Source organism: Astatotilapia calliptera, chromosome 14, assembly GCF_900246225.1.
Source record: "Astatotilapia calliptera chromosome 14, fAstCal1.2, whole genome shotgun sequence".
Classification (NCBI taxonomy): Eukaryota; Metazoa; Chordata; class Actinopteri; order Cichliformes; family Cichlidae; genus Astatotilapia; species Astatotilapia calliptera.
Genome location: NC_039315.1, coordinates 24,517,038 through 24,538,334, shown reverse-complemented (window position 1 = coordinate 24,538,334; position 21,297 = coordinate 24,517,038). Strand labels below are relative to the sequence as shown.

At 41.7% G+C, this 21,297-nt stretch overlaps 2 protein-coding genes across 5 annotated transcripts; one reads left to right on the top strand and one right to left on the bottom strand.

The window, feature by feature from the left end:
• Window positions 1–1,274: 1,274 nt before the first annotated feature.
• On the top strand, window positions 1,275–5,554 carry slc33a1 (solute carrier family 33 member 1). 3 transcript variants are annotated; one of them, XM_026192081.1, is made up of 11 exons: window positions 1,275–1,337; window positions 1,447–1,553; window positions 1,824–1,904; window positions 2,225–2,658; window positions 2,779–2,932; window positions 3,021–3,216; window positions 3,311–3,510; window positions 3,601–3,785; window positions 3,862–3,979; window positions 4,626–4,841; window positions 4,945–5,554. In XM_026192081.1, exons 4-11 carry the CDS (start codon window positions 2,267–2,269, stop codon window positions 5,107–5,109), a joined length of 1,626 nt encoding a protein of 541 aa, XP_026047866.1. In that variant the 5' UTR covers window positions 1,275–1,337; window positions 1,447–1,553; window positions 1,824–1,904; window positions 2,225–2,266; the 3' UTR covers window positions 5,110–5,554. The 3 variants fall into 3 exon arrangements, with proteins under 3 accessions (XP_026047866.1, XP_026047865.1, XP_026047868.1); XM_026192080.1 differs by lacking the exon at window positions 1,275–1,337 and having other exon boundaries at window positions 1,344–1,553; XM_026192083.1 differs by lacking the exons at window positions 1,275–1,337; window positions 1,824–1,904 and having other exon boundaries at window positions 1,344–1,553.
• Window positions 5,555–8,168: 2,614 nt separating this feature from the next.
• rps6kb1b (ribosomal protein S6 kinase b, polypeptide 1b) lies at window positions 8,169–19,101 on the bottom strand. Of its 2 annotated transcripts, XM_026192084.1 has the most exons (15): window positions 18,880–19,101; window positions 17,474–17,511; window positions 17,256–17,376; window positions 17,060–17,128; window positions 13,539–13,686; window positions 12,571–12,628; window positions 12,234–12,334; window positions 12,039–12,129; window positions 11,824–11,914; window positions 11,590–11,697; window positions 11,445–11,507; window positions 11,236–11,313; window positions 11,005–11,112; window positions 10,611–10,723; window positions 8,169–9,559 (listed from the first exon to the last, which is right to left on the bottom strand). In XM_026192084.1, the coding sequence occupies exons 1-15, from the start codon at window positions 18,946–18,948 to the stop codon at window positions 9,304–9,306; spliced, it is 1,512 nt and encodes a 503-aa protein (XP_026047869.1). In that variant the 5' UTR covers window positions 18,949–19,101; the 3' UTR covers window positions 8,169–9,303. The 2 variants fall into 2 exon arrangements, with proteins under 2 accessions (XP_026047869.1, XP_026047870.1); XM_026192085.1 differs by lacking the exons at window positions 17,060–17,128; window positions 17,256–17,376; window positions 17,474–17,511; window positions 18,880–19,101 and adding an exon at window positions 16,881–17,051.
• Between the last annotated feature and the right edge of the window lie 2,196 nt (window positions 19,102–21,297).

Below are 21,297 nucleotides of genomic sequence, written 5' to 3'. Positions count from 1 at the left end.
AGTGCAACTGCAGCTTCACAGTCTCCATCACATGCTGATATTCTCAAATATGCCCGTGTGTGTTGTCACATGCCATCTGTGAGGATAAGCGGCTTCACATGCACTCATGGCAACCACAAGGCCAAGCATGCTGTCATTCATTTTCTCTAAATTAAATGTGGGGTAATGCGTTTGTCATGACCCTCGCCAAAAGACCCTTTGATCGAGGAGAAAACATCAGTATGAGCCCTGTTTAAAACCCGTGGGGTGGTTGAAGAGTTTTCGATCCGTATCTTCTTCATTTTGATTTTACAGTATCGCTATCATGTGCTTTCATCTGGATTCTCAAAGTTCAGGAGTAGCTCAACTCACCCTACAGTCTAAAAGATGAATGAGAAGAAGCGTGATTGTTGGCTTTCAATAATGATGCATGAATAAAATTTCGTAATTGGTTAACATAATCCAGGGCTGCCATGCAGCATACAATAATACAGCAGCTTAATTAATATGCATTATGGATCATTACATTCATTGTTAGGCAAACTACTAATTACTGCACACTGAAAGAGGTTGAACTGCAGCAACACTATCCTAATGCTGCATGTGGAAAAGTCATCCAAACCACTGTGTATGATTAGAATCACAACACTGTGGAAAAACTGTGATTCAATTAAGTTTATTGCACAAAGCACTCGCCCATGTTCAAATTTTGTTTTTGGTTTGTTGGTGATTCTTTTAAACCAAATTTTCACTCTTACAAGTTTACAGCCAAAAGAGATTCAGGTAGAGACGAAATATTAAATTAAAATAAGATGGGTTTAAAATGAGATATGCTTTATCCAAAAAGTATTTATTGTTTATAGTCTCGGTAGTTTACTACTACTACTACACACACACACACACACACACACACACACACACAAAAGAGAAAAAACAGGGTTGTGTGTAAACTGTGACTAAAAACAAAACAAATACAAAAAAACAAACCACAAACACACACACACACACAAAAAACCCTGTAAAAAGTGTTAAAAGCTGGGGTTGAATGACAGAAAATTGACAGAAATGATATGATTATTATAATTATATGAATTATGCGATTTAATTTGACATTTGTACTCACTGCATTTATTTACAGCACTAAACTAGAACTTAACAGTTCATTATTTTTTGTAGGTCTGATTTTTATTTAAAGTTAATTTTACATTTTATGTAATATGCTTTATGTGAATGATACCAACTGTAGTTCCGCTTGAGTGTATTTTTTTTTTTCACCAATATTTAGACGTTACGTACACTGAAGCGGAACTACATGCAGTCATATTTTGACACGTCAGCTGTAGGCGCCGGACACATTTGTAAGCTGTACTTGTCGCATTTCCTTGCTCGGCTGTGTTGATGTCCACCGATGTGAGAGTTATAAGTGAAACGCTTTTCATTTCCTTGTGTTTTCTCGTCTTTATGAAGATGTCTCTTACCTCTGAATGAAAAAACTGAATGAGCTGATTTTTCCGTTGATTAATTCTGTGATTCAACCGCCTGTGTTTTATGATCTGGCATGCTGCCATCACCAGGTATGTCTAAATTCATGTGTTTCACCTTTTCAACTTACATGTGCTTTGTATGTATTTGAAAACGTCTTATATTGATTTGATGTGTTTTATTTCTACTTTTCTGTAACACTTGGTAGTTTTCAGATGAGAGCGGGACCCTGCGTGTTATTGTACTCTGAATATATTGAACCTTAGCATCTCCATTGGACTTATTTCTCTTTACTGTACCCTTATTTATCATAGATCAGGGTTTAACTTAGTTTGATTTTGATTTTTTGTGATTCCATGCAGTCGTCAGTTCTACCTTCAACCCCAACAATGAGTGACTGCCACAGTTTATGATTAATGCAAAGTATTTGCACAGGCGCACTGGTATGTGGTCATCTTTTTTCTGATGTGTTGCCATGTGCATGCAGCGTAATTTGAACGTTATTCACAAACTCACTTTCTCGTCTTCATCAGAATTGTTCAGTCCAAGGAATTCCCCATTTCATTGTTTGTTGCTCACTGCACCTTTTCACTGCTTCTCCATTGCATATTAAAATAATATAAACCTATCTGCTTTGATCAGCATGATTCTGCTTCCCATAATGCTGTCACTGTACAAACTAAATGATTGAAGGCATTTATAGCAGCTTCAACTAAAAATCGGTTTAGTTGTATCAGTTGTTTTCACTCATCTCCTTTTGAAGATTTGCTGATAGGACTGGAGGGTTGAGGCCCACTAATCCATTATGGAGTCCTCAAATTTAATCAGACACAAGAACGGGAGGCAGAGGAAGCAGGTGGGTGGCACCCTCCCACCTGAAAACATAAACGACATGGAGAGTGACTTCTCTGAGCCGGGGATAGAAGACGAAAGAGAGCAGGGTTCTCTTCTGCTGCGAGGGTCGCCTCGCAGGTCTGGGATACGCGGCGAGCTGGGGAATGTGTCGCTGCTTCTATTTCTCTATGTGCTGCAGGGGATTCCTCTTGGACTGGGTGGAAGCATCCCTCTGATTTTGCAGAGTAAGAATGTCAGCTACAAAGACCAAGCCTTCTTCAGCTTTGTCTTCTGGCCATTTAGTCTCAAGCTTTTGTGGGCACCCCTGGTGGACGCTCTGTACTTCAGTAGGTTTGGTAGGAGGTAAGAAATACATCTGGATGCTGATTACCCTGATGTTTTAATCTGTATCCATGTTATTACACTTCATATCTCTAGACTGCGCTTCCTTCTCCTAATTATGTCTTCCTCATGTTTCTGCAGAAAGTCATGGCTGGTGCCCACACAGTACCTCTTGGGCCTCTTCATGCTCTACCTTTCTGCAAAGGTTGAGTCACTGCTGCAGAGTAAGGGAGGACCAGATGTGGTTACGCTTACTGCTGTCTTCTTCATGCTTGCCTTCCTGGCAGCCACACAGGTAAGCTTCTTTAAACACCATGATACAGACAGATATTTAGATCGATAAATAAAAGGCGTTTCCTTTCTTTACCTCCTTGTTATTTAAGGATATAGCTGTGGATGGCTGGGCACTGACTATGTTATCCAGAGAAAATGTGGGCTATGCATCTACATGCAACTCTGTAGGCCAGACAGCTGGCTACTTCCTGGGAAATGTGCTCTTTCTGGCTCTGGAGTCTCCTGACTTCTGCAACAAATACCTCAGAATAGTGCCCAAAGACACCGGCATTGTTACCTTGTCAGGTACTTTCTATCCATAACCCCTAAAAAAAAAAGTCAAATATATTTCTGTTGGTGAATAAACAGCAGTTTTGGTCTTTTGTTTCCTCCGGTGCAGATTTCTTGTTCTTTTGGGGTGTGGTATTCCTGATTTCCACCACTCTGGTTGCCATCTTTAAAAGGGAAAATGTACGTGGCAGAAGAACGACTACCACCCCGGAGGAAACACAGGGTGTCATGGAAACCTACAAGTTGCTATTATCCATCATCAAGATGCCAACAGTCTTTACCTTTTGTCTCCTGCTTCTCACTGCTAAGGTAATTGGTCACTATTGGATACATGAAGGTGTCACTTTTGGATATTTGCCAGGTGGAAATGTAATTTTTTCCACTCTCTTTGTGTTTCAGATGGGTTTCTCTGCAGCAGATGCGGTTACAGGTCTGAAGCTGATGGAGGCTGGAGTTCCCAAAGAGCAGCTAGCATTGCTAGCAGTGCCCATGGTACCTCTCCAGATCTTCCTGCCAGTGGTCATCAGTAGATACACAGCAGGGCCCAGACCTCTGGACATCTTCTACAAGGCCTTCCCATTTAGGTGGTAACGCATTCTGCACACACTACGCACACATTCAGTAAACAGAAAGCTAAAACGATCTTGTTCTGTGCTGCAGGCTGCTTATCGGATTGGAGTTTGCTCTGCTAGTGTGGTGGACTCCCAGCGTAAAACAAGAAGGAGCCTTCCCAGTTTACTACTATGCCGTAGTGCTGCTCAGCTATGCATTGCATCAGGTTTGCAATTTCTTTGCTGTTCTTATTTTCTAGTCCAGAGTGCTACAGTGTCTTCCAGCTTACTGCCTCTGTGAAAAGACTACTAGCCGCTGTAGTCAAAAGAAGACTCTTATTTCCATCTGCTGTAATTGATATCAGGCAGTGTGGCTCTGTTGTGGCAGAGCAGGAGCAAGAGCCCAGCACATAACAGAGCAGCCATCAATGCCAACAGGGACTGATTAGGTTATACAGAGCATGAAAACAGAAGCTGAGTGGAGATGGGTTGCAAAGCAGCATCAAGATATGCAGAAAATGTATGCAGGTTAACAGTAGAGTGGCTTAAACATTCACTTGGGGAGCAAAAGGCCGCTGGTCAAGTCCACCGACAGAGACACTCCCCTCTGCGGCTGTCAGGAAGGGCATCCGACATGCAGAGCTTGCCCCCTTGTGACAAGGATGTGCTGGATGAGAAGTTCCAGTTGAATCATTAGCTGATTTGCCAGTTGAGGATTTGATGGCCTACCTGAACAAACACTATACAGGACTGCAGTCCTTTAGAAATTTGCCAACAAAACTGAATTAATAAGATAATTAAGCAAGAAAAATCAGGTTATAGTAGACTGAAAGAACTTTGTTAACCTTCTGTTTTTTGTTTATTATTCTCCAGGTGGCGTTGTATAGCATGTATGTGGCCTGCATGGCTTTCCATGCCAAAGTGAGTGACCCCCTTATCGGCGGGACCTACATGACCCTGCTGAACACGGTCACTAACCTCGGAGGAAACTGGCCTTCCACTGTGGCTCTGTGGCTGGTCGATCCGCTGACCTCTAAGGAATGCCAGGGGGCTGCTGGGCAGAGCTGCGGCTCTTCTGAAGAGGCTCTGGTAAGTGATCAGACGATGAGGATGGGGCAAGATGGTGTGTGTGTTCTCTTCTATAATGCTCTAAAAGTTCAAATAATTCTTTCTCCCATGTTCAAACCTCTAGCTGTGTGTGAAGGAAGGCGGCGTCTGTGTGACGACACTGGACGGTTACTACGTGGAGTCTGTGGTCTGTGTTGTGATGGGTTTAGCCTGGTGGGTGTGGTTAGGGAAGAAAATGAGGCGTCTGCAGGAGCAGAGCCCGGCTGCATGGAAGTGCAGAGTGAACTGAGGAGAACGCACGATCAGCTACACCGCAGGCACTCTTTGGTTCACTCGACCTTCATTTACTACACCAAAAACTGCTGAACTACTTCCATCCTCATACATCCCGTGTCTCCGGCCCTGCTCTAGCTGCTACATTCAGAAAGCATTTACCCCCACGCTTTGCTTCTGTCACGCTGAATTATACATACGTGAAGATATTCACTATTTTTATCTTTTGTCATTAATCTCACTAATAGTAAATGATATTGTACTCAAAACTGAAACAACCCTCAGACTATAGTTACAAAGTTATCTTGATTTGGCTCTCATATATATCCTGCTGCTTGAAATCGCTTAACCAAAAAGAGCTCAGTCAAAGATTAGGTCATGTTTTGGGTTTGTTTAAACGTGCTCGGATGGCCAGGCTATGCTGCTCTGCGCAGTTTTTCTTTTTTTTTTTTTTTTTTTTTTACCCCAAATGGCAGAAGCACATCATCCTTTCTAAACCTTTCACAGAAGAAATCTTGTAAAGGAAGAACTTTAGACAGACTCGTTCACCTGCCACACCTTTGTTTGGTCTACGTTAAAAGGATACTCGAGGGAAAGACAGTCAGGATACGCAGAAGCACTAAATCTGACCTAAGTATATGCAGTTTAACTCAGTCCGTGTAGTAATCCAGCTAAATTACCTCCCTCTCAATATTTTCTTAAAATTACTTTCTGAGTAGGTTTTTTTTTCCAGTAAAGTAATTTGTGCCTTATTTAGCTTTTAAGTCTTTAAAAAAAACAAACCACCGCTTAGTCTGAGCTGCACTGTAGTTAAAAAATGAAGGCAGGGAATATTAGTTATTTGCAGATGAAGTTACAATGAAGAATACTCGTTTTCACAAATCTACTGTCATTTAGAAAGCTGCACTTAATGATATGGCTGCTTTCATACGCCAGTTATTTTTCTGATTGGGCAGCTAAGTGCATATTCCTTACGAAGACTAAATTGTATACTGCGAACCATCTGTGGTTACATGAAGTGAGATATGTGAGATCTAAACTGCTTTATAAATGTGTTTCTTAAATAAGGACCAATTAAAAATGGAATTGCATTGTTGGTCAGTGCCACTCTTCACTGTTGGACCATTTAGGTTTTTAGTAGTCTGCCAGGTAAAGGTGTTTTAAGCTTCCAAAGACAGCTGGTGTGATTTTTCACCAGACAGTATACTTGGCATGCTTCAGTATTCAGCTAGGCCCCAGATAATAATAGACTGCATTCCCCCGATTTATAGATTATTGATGCAGCACATATTAAACCTGATGTAGGCATTTAACTATATCGTCCGTCTGCATTTGCAGTGCATATCGAGGATCTCTTAGCTGAGTGCACCTGCTGGGACAGTACGGTCAGCTTTTGCTATAATAAATTTGTGGTCACTTAGAAAGGTCCTTGTTTTTGCAGGAAAAGCACTTTTTTTCCCATCTAACTTGAAAAGAAAAATAATTTTTAGACATCTTCACAGCATCCTTGTTTGTTTGAATAAGTTTTTGTGCTACAGTGTGTACTACTCCCTTCTCAAACAAGCACAGCCTAGCTCTCATGGCCCAGAAAAATGGCGTTGGTCATTGTTAGTCAATGGTGCTAGCTTCAGTTATCATGCAAATGTAGCCGAGATGGAAGAAGTCCCTTGGATGACCCCAAAAATACAGCTTCCAGATTAACGGAATCAACTTTCTGGGATTTACTTATCTGGATGATTGAGCATGGATCAAGACAGTGTAGCTCTGATGAGTACTTTCTAACTAAGCGGCCAATCAAGGACCAGTGAGACATCTGTTTTGTTCTTTTGAAAGCTAGACCCACTGATGTACTCGTACTCAGCTGTGCACAGAGGTCTCTCACTCCTCTTTCCATTACACTCAGCTCTTTGAAGGGAGTAGTACACATAGTTGCATTAAAACCATTTTGAGACTATAAGTAACACTAAACTAGCCAAGTGTTTTTCAGCTGTGACAGCATCACTGGAAAAAGTTTATTTTTTTTTATCATCAATCAGCTTTTTTGACACATTTGTGAACACTGGAATACAGCATTGATGGTTGGTAAAAATGTCCTCTATATGCCTGTGTAGATATTCCACTGAAAATTATGTTTATGAGAAATTATTATATAATGCTTCATTTGAAGAGCCATACACAGATATGCTTTCCTTAAAAAAAATGTTTCAATGTGATCTCACAAGCCCAAGAGTGGAAGTGTATCTCTTTGGCAGGTGGTTCATTCCCAAGTTTTTATCATTACATATTTGTAGCAGGCAGATAAGGGTTTTACTTTCCGTTGCCTGTAAGGAAAAAGAATTTAATGGCCACCAAACAATTCAGATCTCAGACCAGCAGCCTTTGGAGTGCAACTTGACGAGCGTGTTTTTTCTGATGTTTTTCATACTGTACACACATTCATGAATGAATTTCTCTGAAACCAGCACTTGAAAGTCCGACTGTGTCAGATAGGAAAGCAGAAGTGCACAATCAGGGTTCGTGTGAGGGTACGGCTACCTTTGAACTCAAATGGTTTTGTAAACTGTATGTTTTTATGTTGTTGTTTTTTTTCCACGTCTTTGTTCAGTCCCTCATAGTTTACATTAAATGAACTACTTCAAATGACCGTGGGGCCTTTCATGTTCATTTGTGGCCACGTTTTTGTTTTGTTTTTTTAAACAGCTGAGATTCAGCTTTTTCAGCATTATCAGGGCGCTGTGATTGTTTTGATTTTGTTTGGGAATCAGTGAAGTTTTTTTAGTAGAGGTTTCAGATTATTTCCTGATAAGCTAGTCTTTGAGTGGTAAACTACTCCATCTTTAAAAGAATTATAATTTTTTTTTAATTACTTTAGTTTTTGTTTTTTTTACTTTGCACCTTTTGTGTTTGTGATGAGTTCAAATCTCCAGTTACAAAAGAAAAGGAAACAGGACTGATCAGATGTCTGGTGATACATTCAAATGTGCTCGCAGCACAACTTTGTAATTAAACGATATGCAAACATACGAGGTCTCCCGGTGCTTTTCTTGAAATTAAAACACGACACGGCAGTTTGTATTTCTTTTACAGTTTATTTATAATTTTTCTTGCTTTCCAAGACTTCTAAAATGTTGCTCCTTAACAAGTTAATGCAGAGGCAAGGAGGCTGTAAATGCTGCTCCAGGCTTTTGGAGCATAAAAACGGCAGACAGTCCAGATCAACTGGTGCCGCAGTCTCCGATGTGAATCATTCCACGGGTCAGGTGAGGTCCGACGTCCTGAAAACAGCAGGGGCGCAGCATCTCCTGCTGGGTGTAAGACTGAGGAGGGAGGGTCAAAGAAAGCAGCACCGAAATCAGTTTGATGTTTTGTGTGACGGTAGGGGAAGAGACAGTGGTTCACGCTAATGCTGAATGAGGCTCGTGCACCTGGTGACGTGCCGGCTAACCCCACTGATGCAACCCATAGTGTGGTAGTGCCTGAAGAGTGGATAACTGAGGGAGGGATCCCACGCCAAATGAACCATGTCACACGTCATCCATAACACTGACGCTCAGATTGTAAAAGTCAACAGGGGTTTTACTCCTTTGAATCGAGGCTCTCTGGTTCATCGTTGATGTGTTTATTAAGACAAAGCTATATTCATCATCACCAGAGCCGCCTCTTATCTGCTACTCAAAGAAAATTTCCTTAATCCTTCTTTTTTTTAAAAATAAATTCATACCTTTTCACTCAGAGACAGGAAGCGTTTTATCTGAGAAGTCCTTTCCAAATTCTTCCAATAGAAGAAGCTCGCCTCCCCCCACTTTTAAACAGCGTAAAGCACTTTGGATATCTTCTAGCCGACTGCATTTCAGTTTGAGTTGCTTGCATACCGTGAGACACGTTACAGGCTGCAGCTCCTCCAAGCATCTCCTGTTGTAGTCCATTTGAGCGGGGGTGGGGTCGGGGTAGAAGACGGAGGTCAACAGACCTGAGGTGTCGGAAGTGGTGAGACGTGATATCGTTGGTAGCACTTAACCATAGCACGCCGGAGTCCCAAATGCACGCACAAACTGCAGGTTCTGACAGTATATGTAGTGTGTGGATGTGCAATTTTGGATTTTCATTGTCTCTAGCATCCATTTCTTTTTGCTTTGTTTCTTAAAAAAATAGTGGGAGGAAGAAAAAAAAACAGTCAAGAAATATACTCTCCTAAACAGTGGCGGCGGGGTCATAGGTTCATACGTAGATGCTCGGGCCGTTTGGCCATGACAGGATAGGCTTGCTGCTTCATCTGAGCAAGGTTGATCCCAGCAGGCTGACGGATGGGGAGAGGGGCCGAGGCCTCGGCGCTGGTTGTGATGTCCATCTGCTCTGGGGTGGACAGTTCCATGGCCTGGTCTTGAGGAGGCTGGAGGACACCGGGTCCACCGCTGGGAACGAGGGGGCTCCGATGCCAACAGTGCCCCCCTGAAAACTTGACCGGGCTGAAAGCACAGAGGAGAAACAGGTGAATGATGAAAAACGGCAGATTGATTATTTTCTGCATTTTAACAGCAGAAAAAGGGCAAAATTCAGACAGTGACAAGAACTTCAAGTGATTTTATCAGCTGAACTGACGAAATATTGTGATGGAGAACAAAAAAAAAGATTATTGATCGCAACACCATGTACACAGTGATCTATAGAGACAGATGTTTCTTTACTGTCTGAGGGAGAATCTCAGGAGTGTGGAGTCGAGCAGATGAGATGGAGAACATCACTAAGTTTGCTCAGACATCCTGCCCTTCACTGGTTTAAATATGCAGACTGGTACAAGATCCAGCATCTTGCGGCACACACTGAAAGATCTGAGCTTCCTCAAAAACCAAAGAGATCTGAGAAAAAGTATTTGTACCCTGGAGAATCAGCAGGATTTCAGCACCGACTACTGTCAAAGTGTGGTGTGATCTTCATCTAAGTAACAGATGCAGTCTTAAAACCATCGGACTAAACTAACACACAGGAGGTCAGCTGGACCTTTCATGTCTTTATTGAACTCACTGAGTAAAAACTGACTCCAAGCTGGAAAAACACAGTAAGTTCTTGAATTTAGGAACTTATAGAAACTCCTTCGGGAGCAACAACCTGATGTTTCATGCAGCTCATGTCACAGTCACTTAGGTCAGGACTGACTTGTGTTCTCCTTCAGCCTCTCCTGAGCTTCAGGCCGACTCACCTTGGGACATGCAGGACTTATGATCTGCTGCCTCTTATCACAGGACATCATGCCACTAATTTTTGTAATAAAAGCACCACAACTTACAAAATAAAATGTTAACTATATTTATTTTAACTTATTTTTAAGCTAATTGCCAACTGAGAATCTGCACTATATCTAAAGACCATAAGTGATCATTTTATCCAAAAAACATACTTTTAGTGCGGTATGATATCTGGCAAATGTTACTTCTGTATGAAAAGCATTTGTACCAGAGGCATCAGCCTGAGGATCGTCCGTCGCAACACAAACATGCTCGTTTCTCACGCTGACATTACCTGAGCGGTGTCCTTGGGCTGTCCGTGATGCGTCGGGGTGAGCGGATTTTTGGCTCATACGAGAATTTTTCTTTGATGTTTTCCAGGACCGATGGAGCGATATACGTGAAACCCTAAATCGCAGGGAAAGAAACAGGTCAGGGGAGACGAAGTCGTGTTCAGGACAAAACTAATGAGAGGAATCCTCGTTTACTACCGAGCCAAGTGCAGCGACTGTCAGTCTCAGATTTATTTCTGCCCTGTGATAATTAATAATCTTTACAGTTTACCATTAAATCCTAAAACAACTGAGAAATCATTAAGATGACACCTTACTGTCCTCCTTTGAGCCTTAAGAGATGCTGCATATGGACTGAGTACTGAAAACTCTAACAGAGCCTGAGTCAGAAGTTACCAGGAAGGCTTGATTGGCGCTCTCACTGAGGGTCGAGTCATCCGGGCTATCGACGGGCGTCTGACTGGTGAACTTTGAGTCAAACTGACTCACGTCGTCAGCCGATTGCTGCGAAGACAGAAGAGAGGACACGCAGGTGAGGGAGTACAGCAACACGAGCACGTCTGAAACAGGAGAGGTTGCGATTCCCGAAACGTAGGACTTCTTGCAGTTTCCCGCTCGAGTACTCACCAGAAAAGGCTTGAAGGGAGGCTCCACTTTCCGAGCCAGCAACTCCTCCCAGTTGATGTGTCGGAAGAAGGTATGACCCTATGGCACAACCACGCACAAAGCGCAATGAACAGATGGAATATGTGTGCTCTGCATCTATAGATAAGCACTGAGTAGTTCATGGCAGAGCTGGTGCGACTCATCACCGACATCCAGCTGCATATTCTCACCTGCACCTCTGCAGCGTCTCCTGCTCCCGCTCCCAGGCGCGATGAAGCGTTTCTCTTTAGCAACTGCAAAAAAGGAAGAAATAAAAATAAGAAGACAATAACAAGACGAACTAACAGGAGGGGAAAAAAAACAACCTCTTGATACCTTTTTTAGGAGGTCTCGAGCTTCATGTGTGAGGTACGGCGGGAGGCTGAGCTTACACTTCAGGATCTTGTCAATTGTCTTTTTTCGGTTTTCACCAGTGAAAGGCGGCTGCAGTAAAACATGGAGCTGAGGTTACTCTACCGTCGCTAATGCGGATTCATATTTATAACAGTCCATTAATAAGAGCCAATGAGAAAGCTTTTTTTCTTTCCAGGCTGTTAATGTTTAACTGACCGCTCCTGTGAGCATGTCGTACATCAGAGCGCCCAGACTCCACCAGTCCACCGCTCTGTTGTGCCCGCTTCTCATGAGGATCTCTGGAGCCCTGTGATAATGCGAGTGCTTATTACTGGTGCAGCAATATTACTTAGCAAAGATCATCAAGCGGCCACGAAGAGCGACTCTCATTGCTGGATAAGAGATTAATTAAAAACAAGAAGTGTACTCACATATATTCAATGGTGCCACAGAAAGTGTGCGTGACCGTGCCGTCGTGAATGGATTCTTTACACAGCCCGAAGTCTGTCAGCTTTACGTGACCTTTGAGGAAAACATTAGCCTCACATTAACATATACATTGAAAAAGAGCTGCCATTATAAATCTTAAGGTCATTTTTGATTTTTTTAGCCATTTCCCATCTCACCTTGGCTGTTAAGCATGATGTTCTCGGGCTTTAGGTCTCTGTAGATGATGCCCTTCTGGTGCAGGTGACCCAGAGCCATGGAGATCTCTGCCAGGTAAAAACTAAAGAAAGAGAAAAACTTTAAGCCGGTCTGAGGTCCACATTGCATCTGAGCCATCAGACAAGAAAAGACAAAGCATATATTTTGCTGCTTATGCTTATCTGCAGTGTAACAGAACTAATGAACTCATTCACACTGTCGACATCTATAACAGAGGTCTCTGAGATATTACATCATCTTTAAACAATCCGAACATTTCATCCTGCAATCTGTGTTTCAGTGCGTCGTCATGCTCACCAGGCTGTGTCTTCCATGAAGATGCCCTCTCTCTCCAGCTGCATAAAGAGTTCTCCTCCTGCACAGGTGAACACATGTTCATGCTACTAACAGCCATATATGCACACTCCTAAATGTCTGACCCGTGTGGAACAGCCGAGTAGAAAGAAGAGGTGACAGTCAGGTTCTCGTGTCCGATAGATGCAAACGTTTCTGCTCGGGAATCTAAACCACAATTATGTGACTCACACTACTCGTATATTAACCTCCATAAACCTTTACGCCTCCATCGCACCGAGACGGGCGAGGGAAATTGCTGTGACCCCTCACACTAACCCCTGCACATTAACTGTTTGGGACACTCCTCTCTGGCCTCACGGCGAAATGAAATAGTATAACATTATCTAATATCAGACACATTAGAGATAAATCCATGATTAACCAGACAGCTACAGTGTAACGGATGTGTGCATTAGATCCTGTTACATACAGTTTGAAGACAGCGTGAGAGCACTCTGGAGAGATGAGAGAGTGAAGAAGGAAAAAGAAAAAGGGTGGAAAATAAAATGCAAAGAACTCTGATTTCAGTGTATTTACAATATTCAGATCTGATGTTTACACTGAACCTGGTTTCTTCCTGTTAAAAGGGAGTTTTTCCTTCCCACTGTCACCAAAACACTTGCTCATAGGGTTGAGGGGGTCATATGATTGTTGTAGTTATATTTCTGGTAATTTTATATTTTATCTGGTGCGAGGTTTCAGAGGGGTTTGAGGTTGCGACGTAAGGTAAATTGCGTAGATTTCCCATTGAAGCATAAATCCCCTGTAAGACGCATCTATGTGCCAATTTTGGTTGCTCAACTCGTGCTGGTTTTTAGGAGGAGCTCACAGGCAGACAGAGATTTCACGCATATAGTAAGATACAAGAAGAGTGCCTGCTAGGAGCCATGTTAATGGTCTGTATATGTGAGTGTACTGCTTCCACTGACCACTCAGATACTCCAGGATGAGGTATAGCTTCCCTCCCGTCTGAAAGGCGTAGATGAGATCGACAATGAAGGGATGCTTTACTTCCTCCAGGATGTTCCTCTCCGCCTTGGTGTGGGCTGTGTCCTTGGCGTTGCGCACAATCATAGCCTGCAAATGAACAAATCGACATTATTTAAGAAGCAGACACAGCAGCATTATATGCAGCATATTTTTGGTCACTGCCTGTTTGTCCCACGTGACTAATACAGAGAAAATAACAAGACTTCACTGTAAGACTCAGGACTTCAGCTTAGTCATCAGCAGTACGGTGGGCAGAACAACTCAAAAGCTTGACCAACAACACGCCACCAATCCAGGCGACACAGAGACACTATACATGTATGTGAGTCACAGTGTAAGTAAAAGATAACATTTTACACAAGTGGCTAAATTTGTACCCCGAAAATAAACGACAGCGTGGATGTTCTTAGTTTGAAAAGCTGCTTCTGTGTCCATTAAACACTTAAGTTCCTCAAAATAAAATGCTGTAACATCGGATTTTGCAATATGAAAGTAAAATTAGCAAAGCGTGCCCATCATATTTGATATCTTGCACAGACAGAACTCAGTCAATTCACTGCTGTCGCCAGGAAGTGCGAAACCCTTTAAAGTAAAAACATTTTGCATTTGGCTGCCGAGTTGGATCACATGACACAACCAGCTGGATAGTGCAGTACTTAACAAATGTATTAGTGTAATGTTTATGTCAGAGCTGGCCTAAAGTTAAAAGTATTTGTAATTACATTACTAATGTTGTAGTAATGTAATGGTTAATCCACTAGTACGTGCAAACCCTTTAACTGGAATTATATTTTTAACGTTTGAACATAATTATTGTTGTTAGGCATGAATTTTTAAGTTTACTATTTTACAATGAAGCAGAAAATATAGAAATAAAGAATAAACAGTAAAGCACATTTCTATTATGTTTCATTGAGATGACAAATTACAGTTATTTCCTTGTATTCGTGGACAGAAACATTCGTTTTAGTGGTTGAATGTCATGTATCAAGTCCAGTGTGCTGTCTCTGTTCTTCTGTTTGTCAGATAAATAATACCAAGGTTTGGGGTTTTCTTAAAGAGATATTTGTGTTTTCTTGTTTTTAATCAGCACGTGCTGAGTGGTGTCTCACTATGGTCAAGCTTTTGAGTCTTTTGGTCTTCCATATGAAAGCAGCAGAATCACATTTCATTATTATTATTCTAAGTCTACTTTAATAAGTTTAGCAAGTCAGATCAATCACCTGGTAACTTATAAACTAAACCAAAAAACATGCATTAAAATACGCGCAGCCCTGCTGGAGTACACCGGGAATCATTATGTGCACAGAGAGAAGAAAAGCACTCTTCCTTCACTCTTCTTTTTGTTTACTAAACACTTTTGTCAGAAGGCCAAAAAGCTGTTTCAGCAACTACGCTGTCTCAGCACTGCGTGAAAGACCAATGAGAACTGGCTGATTTGTGCAATTTAATGTGAATTTCCAGCTCTTCTCACTTCTTCCAACTAGTCTACTAACACGTGCTTATGAAGCATCTCAGGAGTCCGCAGTCCAACCTCAGGACTTTGAGCCTTTTCCCTCTCTCACTCTCACACATGCAGCCCTGAATCAAAGTTCCAACTAGAGAGTAAATGAGAAATTATATGACGGTTTTATGGCAGTCGAGGCTGAAACATTAACACACAAGATGATGACGATGCGTTCAGCAGTTCAGCTATCACGTTCAAAACACTGACAGGCTGAAGCAAACGCGACTACTCTGGATTTTATACGGTGCTGTACTAAAGTCTTAAGCCAACTCTCTTTTCTTTACATCTTACTAAGAGAACAGGAAACAGATGCAGCAAGTTATTGAAACACGAAAAGCAGAGTTTGTACAATTCTAACAAGCTTTGAAGTCAACTACTTTTATCCTTTAACACAGGCTGAACTCAGTTAGGAAAGCTGTCGTGTCGTTTCTTTAAGTAGTCTTCAGGAATAGTTGTCCAAACTTCTTGAAGGACATTCAAAGCTCTTCTTTGGATGTTCTCTGTCAAGATGATCACACACAGCTTCAGTAATGTTGAGGTCCGGCATCTGGGGAGGCCAATCCATGACTGAGAGTATTGCTGGATATTTTCCTATTTCTCATGGACATGACTTTCAGATACTATTCATCTGCTTTGGATATTTTTTTAAGGCCTGTCGCATCTTCTTTTTTCCCCCATTTGCCAAGTTTCCTCAAATTTTTTGAAGGACACACTGAACACCATGCCAAGATATGCCAAGTTTTCAACCAAACCTATTTTATGCCTGTCAGCTTGATATATCTTTGTAGATTCACCTTAAGAGATGTGCTTTTGTGACAGGCTACTAGCAGCAAAGTGCCTAAAGATACTACTTGAATGATTCAGTTTAGTGTTAAAGAACGTGGTTTACCAGCCTCGAGAACTATTCCTCAAGCCCACTTTAAAAATAACAAGAAGGTCATTTAAAAGTCATCCCAGTGGAAGCAAGATATGAGGGGTTGCTCAGGACTTTTACACAGTACTCTACATACGCATATGTGTTTTCTAATGAAGCTATAGGTTCAAAGGGACACATTTGGCAAATGAGTGGATTGAACATTCTCACGTGTTTTGTATCGACGCATTTGGTTTGCTTTGATTTTTCTTTGAGAAAATACTGAAAACAAACCAAACCACAGGAAATAGCTCCAAGTTTAAAACTGATTCGAGTCAATGAACGACAGGTGTGAAAACGCCCCAAGTTGTGAATCACTGCTCAAACTTTATCGGATTGTTTTAAATTAAGAAGAATATCTAAGCTTTTCCTTCACTGGACATGAAATCTGAATGGAAGTTTTATGTAAGTGCGATCTCTGGAAAATTCTGGTATTTAACTCAAATTCTGCATTCATACAGTGATCTCTTTCCACATGGAGGGAACAACTGGCAGGTTAGGACAGACCAACGTGCGATGATAAACTGTAGTTTAAGAAAATAAATGTATGCAGCTGGGAATTTTGGGCAAGTCAGGACTGATTTCATACCTTGAGATGCTTCATAAAGATGAAACCTGGCCTCTATCGCCACCCTACAGCCCCGTATCGGAGCTGTGCCGCTGCCTTAAAGCCAAGGGGTTTAAACAAATAACTGAAACGTGGCAGTTCTTTAATGTGTCACTAGGGTCACGTAAGCCAATAAAGCAGAAGCAGTGTGAGAATCGAGCAGTGTCTAATGGGCTGAGGCAGAGTGTTTTAAGTGCCAAGGCTGCAGCAGAGCAGAGCTGATGGCAGTCTACCAACTAGCAGTGAAATCTTACCCGGCCACAGGCTTCAGAGGCAGCCAATGTTTGCAGACCAAAGCATCGTAATGTTTAATGGCAAACATGCAGCTGTGTTCATATAAAACATAATGAGAGGCGCTCTAATTGATGAACAGGATTGTGTGTTCCGGAATTGGTGAAGGGTAACATAGCAAAGAAAAGGGGAAGAAATGTACCTTTTTTAAAACTTTCATGGCAAATATTTTGCCCGCTGCAGCGCCAACAACCTTTCGAACTTGAAAAACCTGCCCAGGGAGGAAAGGGATCAACATGTCAAAAAGATGCGCTTTAAGAAATGCGGGTCAAAGCAATAACAGACGCCACATCACAGACACCAAATAAAAGAGAGCGCTTTGTCAAGGCAATGATTACCTTTCCGTAGCCACCCTTCCCCAGGACGCGCAGCAGCTCGAAGCACTCCGGTCGGATGTTCTCTGTGCCCTGATTGACGTTGTCCTCGGATATCTCGATCTTCTCGCAGTCATCCATGTTGCTGCAGTGAGACATGTTCGACTTTCTATTATGCCCGTGCCTCTTTTTGACCTCTTTGGTTATAAAAATCTCACAAAAGTCAAGTTTTAAAAACTTACAACTCAATGCACTGCTCCATGAGATCAGCGATTTGACCCTGGGAGAAAAAGAGGAAAACAAAACAAAGTTGTGAAGGATTTTTCTTAGTTTTTGTCATGAACAGAATCCACAGCAGCCATGGTGTAAATGGTAAATGAACTGGTACTTATCAATAGCGCCTTCCTACTAAAGTTCTTCAAAGTGCTTCTTTCTACACGTCTTATTCATCCAATCACACACGGGACTATTCACTATCCCCAAGTGCTTTTTCTAACACTCACACTCTGATGGATGCACCCAGGGAAACTTTCAGTTTGCCCAAGGATACATTAATATGTGGACTGAAGGCGCTTGTGACAGAGCCATCGGTTTTTAAGGCTTTCTCTCAGCTTTTAACTTCATAAGGACATACCCAGTCCTCTACGTTTTTAAGTAACAACTACAATAAAGCATTTCTAACACTGAGCTTAGCAGCATGCAGGGCAACAGCTGTTTACATTTAGAGCTTACTTGTTTCATCAATAAATTCTTGTGAATTCAGTTACTCAGCAGCTCTTTTGAATATTGATTAATGCTTCCAATCAATCTTTAGCAAAAAATACCAAACATTTTCTTCTCACAGCTTCTCCACTTGCTGGTTTTCTTGCCTTGCAATCAGTAATAACTGATCTACAACTCACTTAAATAATCACTCACGAAAACAGTAAATATTTATAGCAGTACCTAAATTATAGCCTCTTGCACAATAGCCTTAATAAAAAAAATCTTCCTCTTTAAAGAGACTGATGTGACCTTTCAGCAAAGCTTTCTTGATAAAGTCTACACATATAGACAGTGTGTGCTGTTTATTGCACTCTCTTCTTTTCAGCAGCTGCACTTGGAAGTTTTTTTTCTTGTTTTTGTAATAAGAAGCCTAGACTCTGACAGCAGCTCTTCAAAGCCCCTCATTTTAAAAATGCAGTGTATTTCTGGAGTATTGCTGCCTTTTATATCTCAGCGAGAACAGAAACAAGCGGACACTCCGGTGCACATTCCGACTCTGGCTGTCAGTCCTGCCAAAATAAACTGTTGCGCTCGGAGCCACATTTATCACTGCAGCACCTTTGGCCAAGTAAGGACGTCTTGCTCAACTCCCAACATGACAGCGCTGGGCTTTGACACAGCGTCAACACCGTGCGCATGTCATCGCCGGATCACGTTAGCATTAAAGCCGGTGACAGCTCTGTCGCGATCCCGGTCATGCTAATTAGCACTAGCTTCGGCTATGTCCCTGTGTGAAAAGGGCCTGAGCTGTCCGGCTGCAGGAGAAGGCCTGCGGGCGGCTGTCAGGCAGGCTACCAGGCTAAGCAGCTAGCTTCCGTGCGTGGAGAGTTTCTGCTGTGACAGCTTTCGCGGTAAATCGTCAGCGTCTCCCGCTAAAGTATACCTCCTCGTTCTCATCGTCGGAGACATTTTCCTCCGGCTGGTCCAAATCAATGTCAAACACTCCAGCCATGGCAGCGCTTCGCTCAGATCGCTCTGTCACACACCGCAAGAATAGCAGGAGTCCCCCACCTCATGGACAAACACACACCGCCGCCATAACCGGCTACTACACTGAGCATGCGCACTGCGGCACTCACAAAGTGGGCGGTAACCTCGTTTCATTTTGTCACAGGGCTTTGGAGCGTTTTTAGGGGTCTAAACAAAGCGCAAGCGAAAAGGGAGCGAAGGCACACACAACAGCCACCGTTCATATTTGCTGTGTGGTCGGCTGCAATGTTCGATCGCACGACAGGTGTTGTGCCAAAAAGTGATTGTCTGCCAGAAACTGATTGCCGTCCGCGGGAGCGCGCGCAGCTGCTTAAAGCTGCAGCGCCCGGATTACTTGCGTTGCCAGCTACTTCCGTGCAACTGATATAACGTGGGGGGGGAAACCCAAACACATTTATGCCTTTGTTATTAGGCAAAGGTATGCATTTATGGAGCTTTAACGTTTCTTGTAACCGAATTATGACGCTATCAGAAGGTTGCTTTCAGTGTGTAGCGCAGTCACGAATGACTACACGCATCACGATGGAATAATTAATGCCTACAGGTTTAGTATGTCTACTCTCGTTGTTCATGTTTGTTATAAGACTGTCGAATAGTAGTTAAAACAATAAAGACCTATTGTGCCAGTATCACCATGACTCTTTCTTGTTTGTGCAGAATAACGACTGAGAACATGGCATTTTAGCGCTACCAAAAAGTGATTGTGGCCTATAACTTGTCACTGAAACAATATTTCTGCTTCAAACTTGTTGGATATATTCCAGAAGGGTTACATGTGATATATTGTATCCCAAAACCTCTCCAAGAACTGCTGAATAACTTGTACAGGAACAATAACACTGATAATATGCCATTTTCAAGCTGCCAAAAAGTGATTGTGGCCTATATCTTGTCACTGAAACAATATTTCTGCTTCAAACTTGCTGCATGTCATTCTGAAGGGTCCTATGTGACACATTATATCTCAAACAGTCCCTTAGAACTGCTGGATAACCTGTAAAGGAACATTAACTTTGATAATATGCCATTTTCAGCCTGCCAAAAAGTGATTGTGGCCTATATCTTGTTAATGAAATACTATTTCTGCTTCAAACTTGCTGCATGTCATTCTGAAGGGTCCTATGTGACACATTATATCCCAAACAGTCCCTTAGAACTGCTGAATAACCATTAAGGGAACGATAAAACTGATAATATGCAATTTCCAACCTGTCAAAAAGTGATTGCCGCCTATATCTTGTCACTGAAACAATATTTCTGCTTCAAAATTGTTGGATATCCTCCAGAAGGGTTACATGTGATATATTATATCCCAAACACTCTCCAAGAACTGCTGAATAACTTTTAAAAGAACATTAATACCGATAATATGTCATTTTCAACCTGTGCATAAAACGTCAAATTTCAAAAATGTTGTAATTCAAAAATAATACAAAAAAAGGATAATGGCCAAATGGAAACAGGTGGGAGGAGATCTGCTTAAACACATTAGGAACACCAAGTAATAGGAAAGACAAAACAAACGGTAATAAAAATGTCATTCCAATACAGCACTTATTAATTGAAATGAAAACCAAAAACAAATAACAATTACATCCAATTAAAGAAGAAACCACCAGTTAAAATAAACTAACAAATAGACCAGAAACAGAGGGTATAGCGGAAGCTCAACACCAGTAAACCATGGAACAACATATATATTAATTCTTTGCATACAGTAACTATGCTAACATGTTAGGAAACACAAAATAATTGAATCATCCTACAAACAAATTGCAATCAAAGCTGAACTTGTGAACAACACAGAAACACACACAGCAACACGAAGATAAATTAATGAATTAATAAACAAATAAACAACCAATAAATATTATAGGAGACAACGATACAAAACAAGAAACATTTCAAAAACATTGAAAAATTGACAGCGACCCTCTGACCAGCATGCTTCACAAACAAATGGGGTTTTTTTGGTCTTGCGGGGCTGAGATATAATATATCACATGTAACCCTTCTGGAATATATCCAACCAGTTTGAAGCAGAAATATTGTTTCAGTGACAAGTTATAGTCCACAATCACTTTTTGGCAGCTTGAAAATCGCATATTATCAGTGTTATTGTTCTTGTACAAGTTATTCAGCAGTTCTAAGGGACTCTTTGAGATATAATATTTGACATATGACCCATCTGAATGACATGCAGCAAGTTTGAAGCAGAAATAGTATTTCAGTGACAAGATATAGGCGGCAATCACTTTTTGGCAGGCTGAAAATGGCATATTATCAATGTTAATGTTCCTTTAAAAGTTAT

Bases quoted from the DNA above. Each gene is read 5' to 3' on its own strand.
- slc33a1 (XM_026192081.1), top strand. From the start codon at position 2,267: ATGGAGTCCTCAAATTTAATCAGACACAAGAACGGGAGGCAGAGGAAG. The intron at 2,659-2,778 runs GTAAGAAATACA...ATGTTTCTGCAG, and splicing joins TTCAGTAGGTTTGGTAGGAG to AAAGTCATGGCTGGTGCCCA. The intron at 3,786-3,861 runs GTGGTAACGCAT...TCTGTGCTGCAG, and splicing joins TACAAGGCCTTCCCATTTAG to GCTGCTTATCGGATTGGAGT.
- rps6kb1b (XM_026192084.1), bottom strand. From the start codon at position 18,948: ATGGCTGGAGTGTTTGACATTGATTTGGACCAGCCGGAGGAAAATGTC. The intron at 12,130-12,233 runs GTGAGATGGGAA...TTTTCCTCAAAG, and splicing joins CATCATGCTTAACAGCCAAG to GTCACGTAAAGCTGACAGAC. The intron at 11,698-11,823 runs GTCAGTTAAACA...GTTTTACTGCAG, and splicing joins ACGACATGCTCACAGGAGCG to CCGCCTTTCACTGGTGAAAA.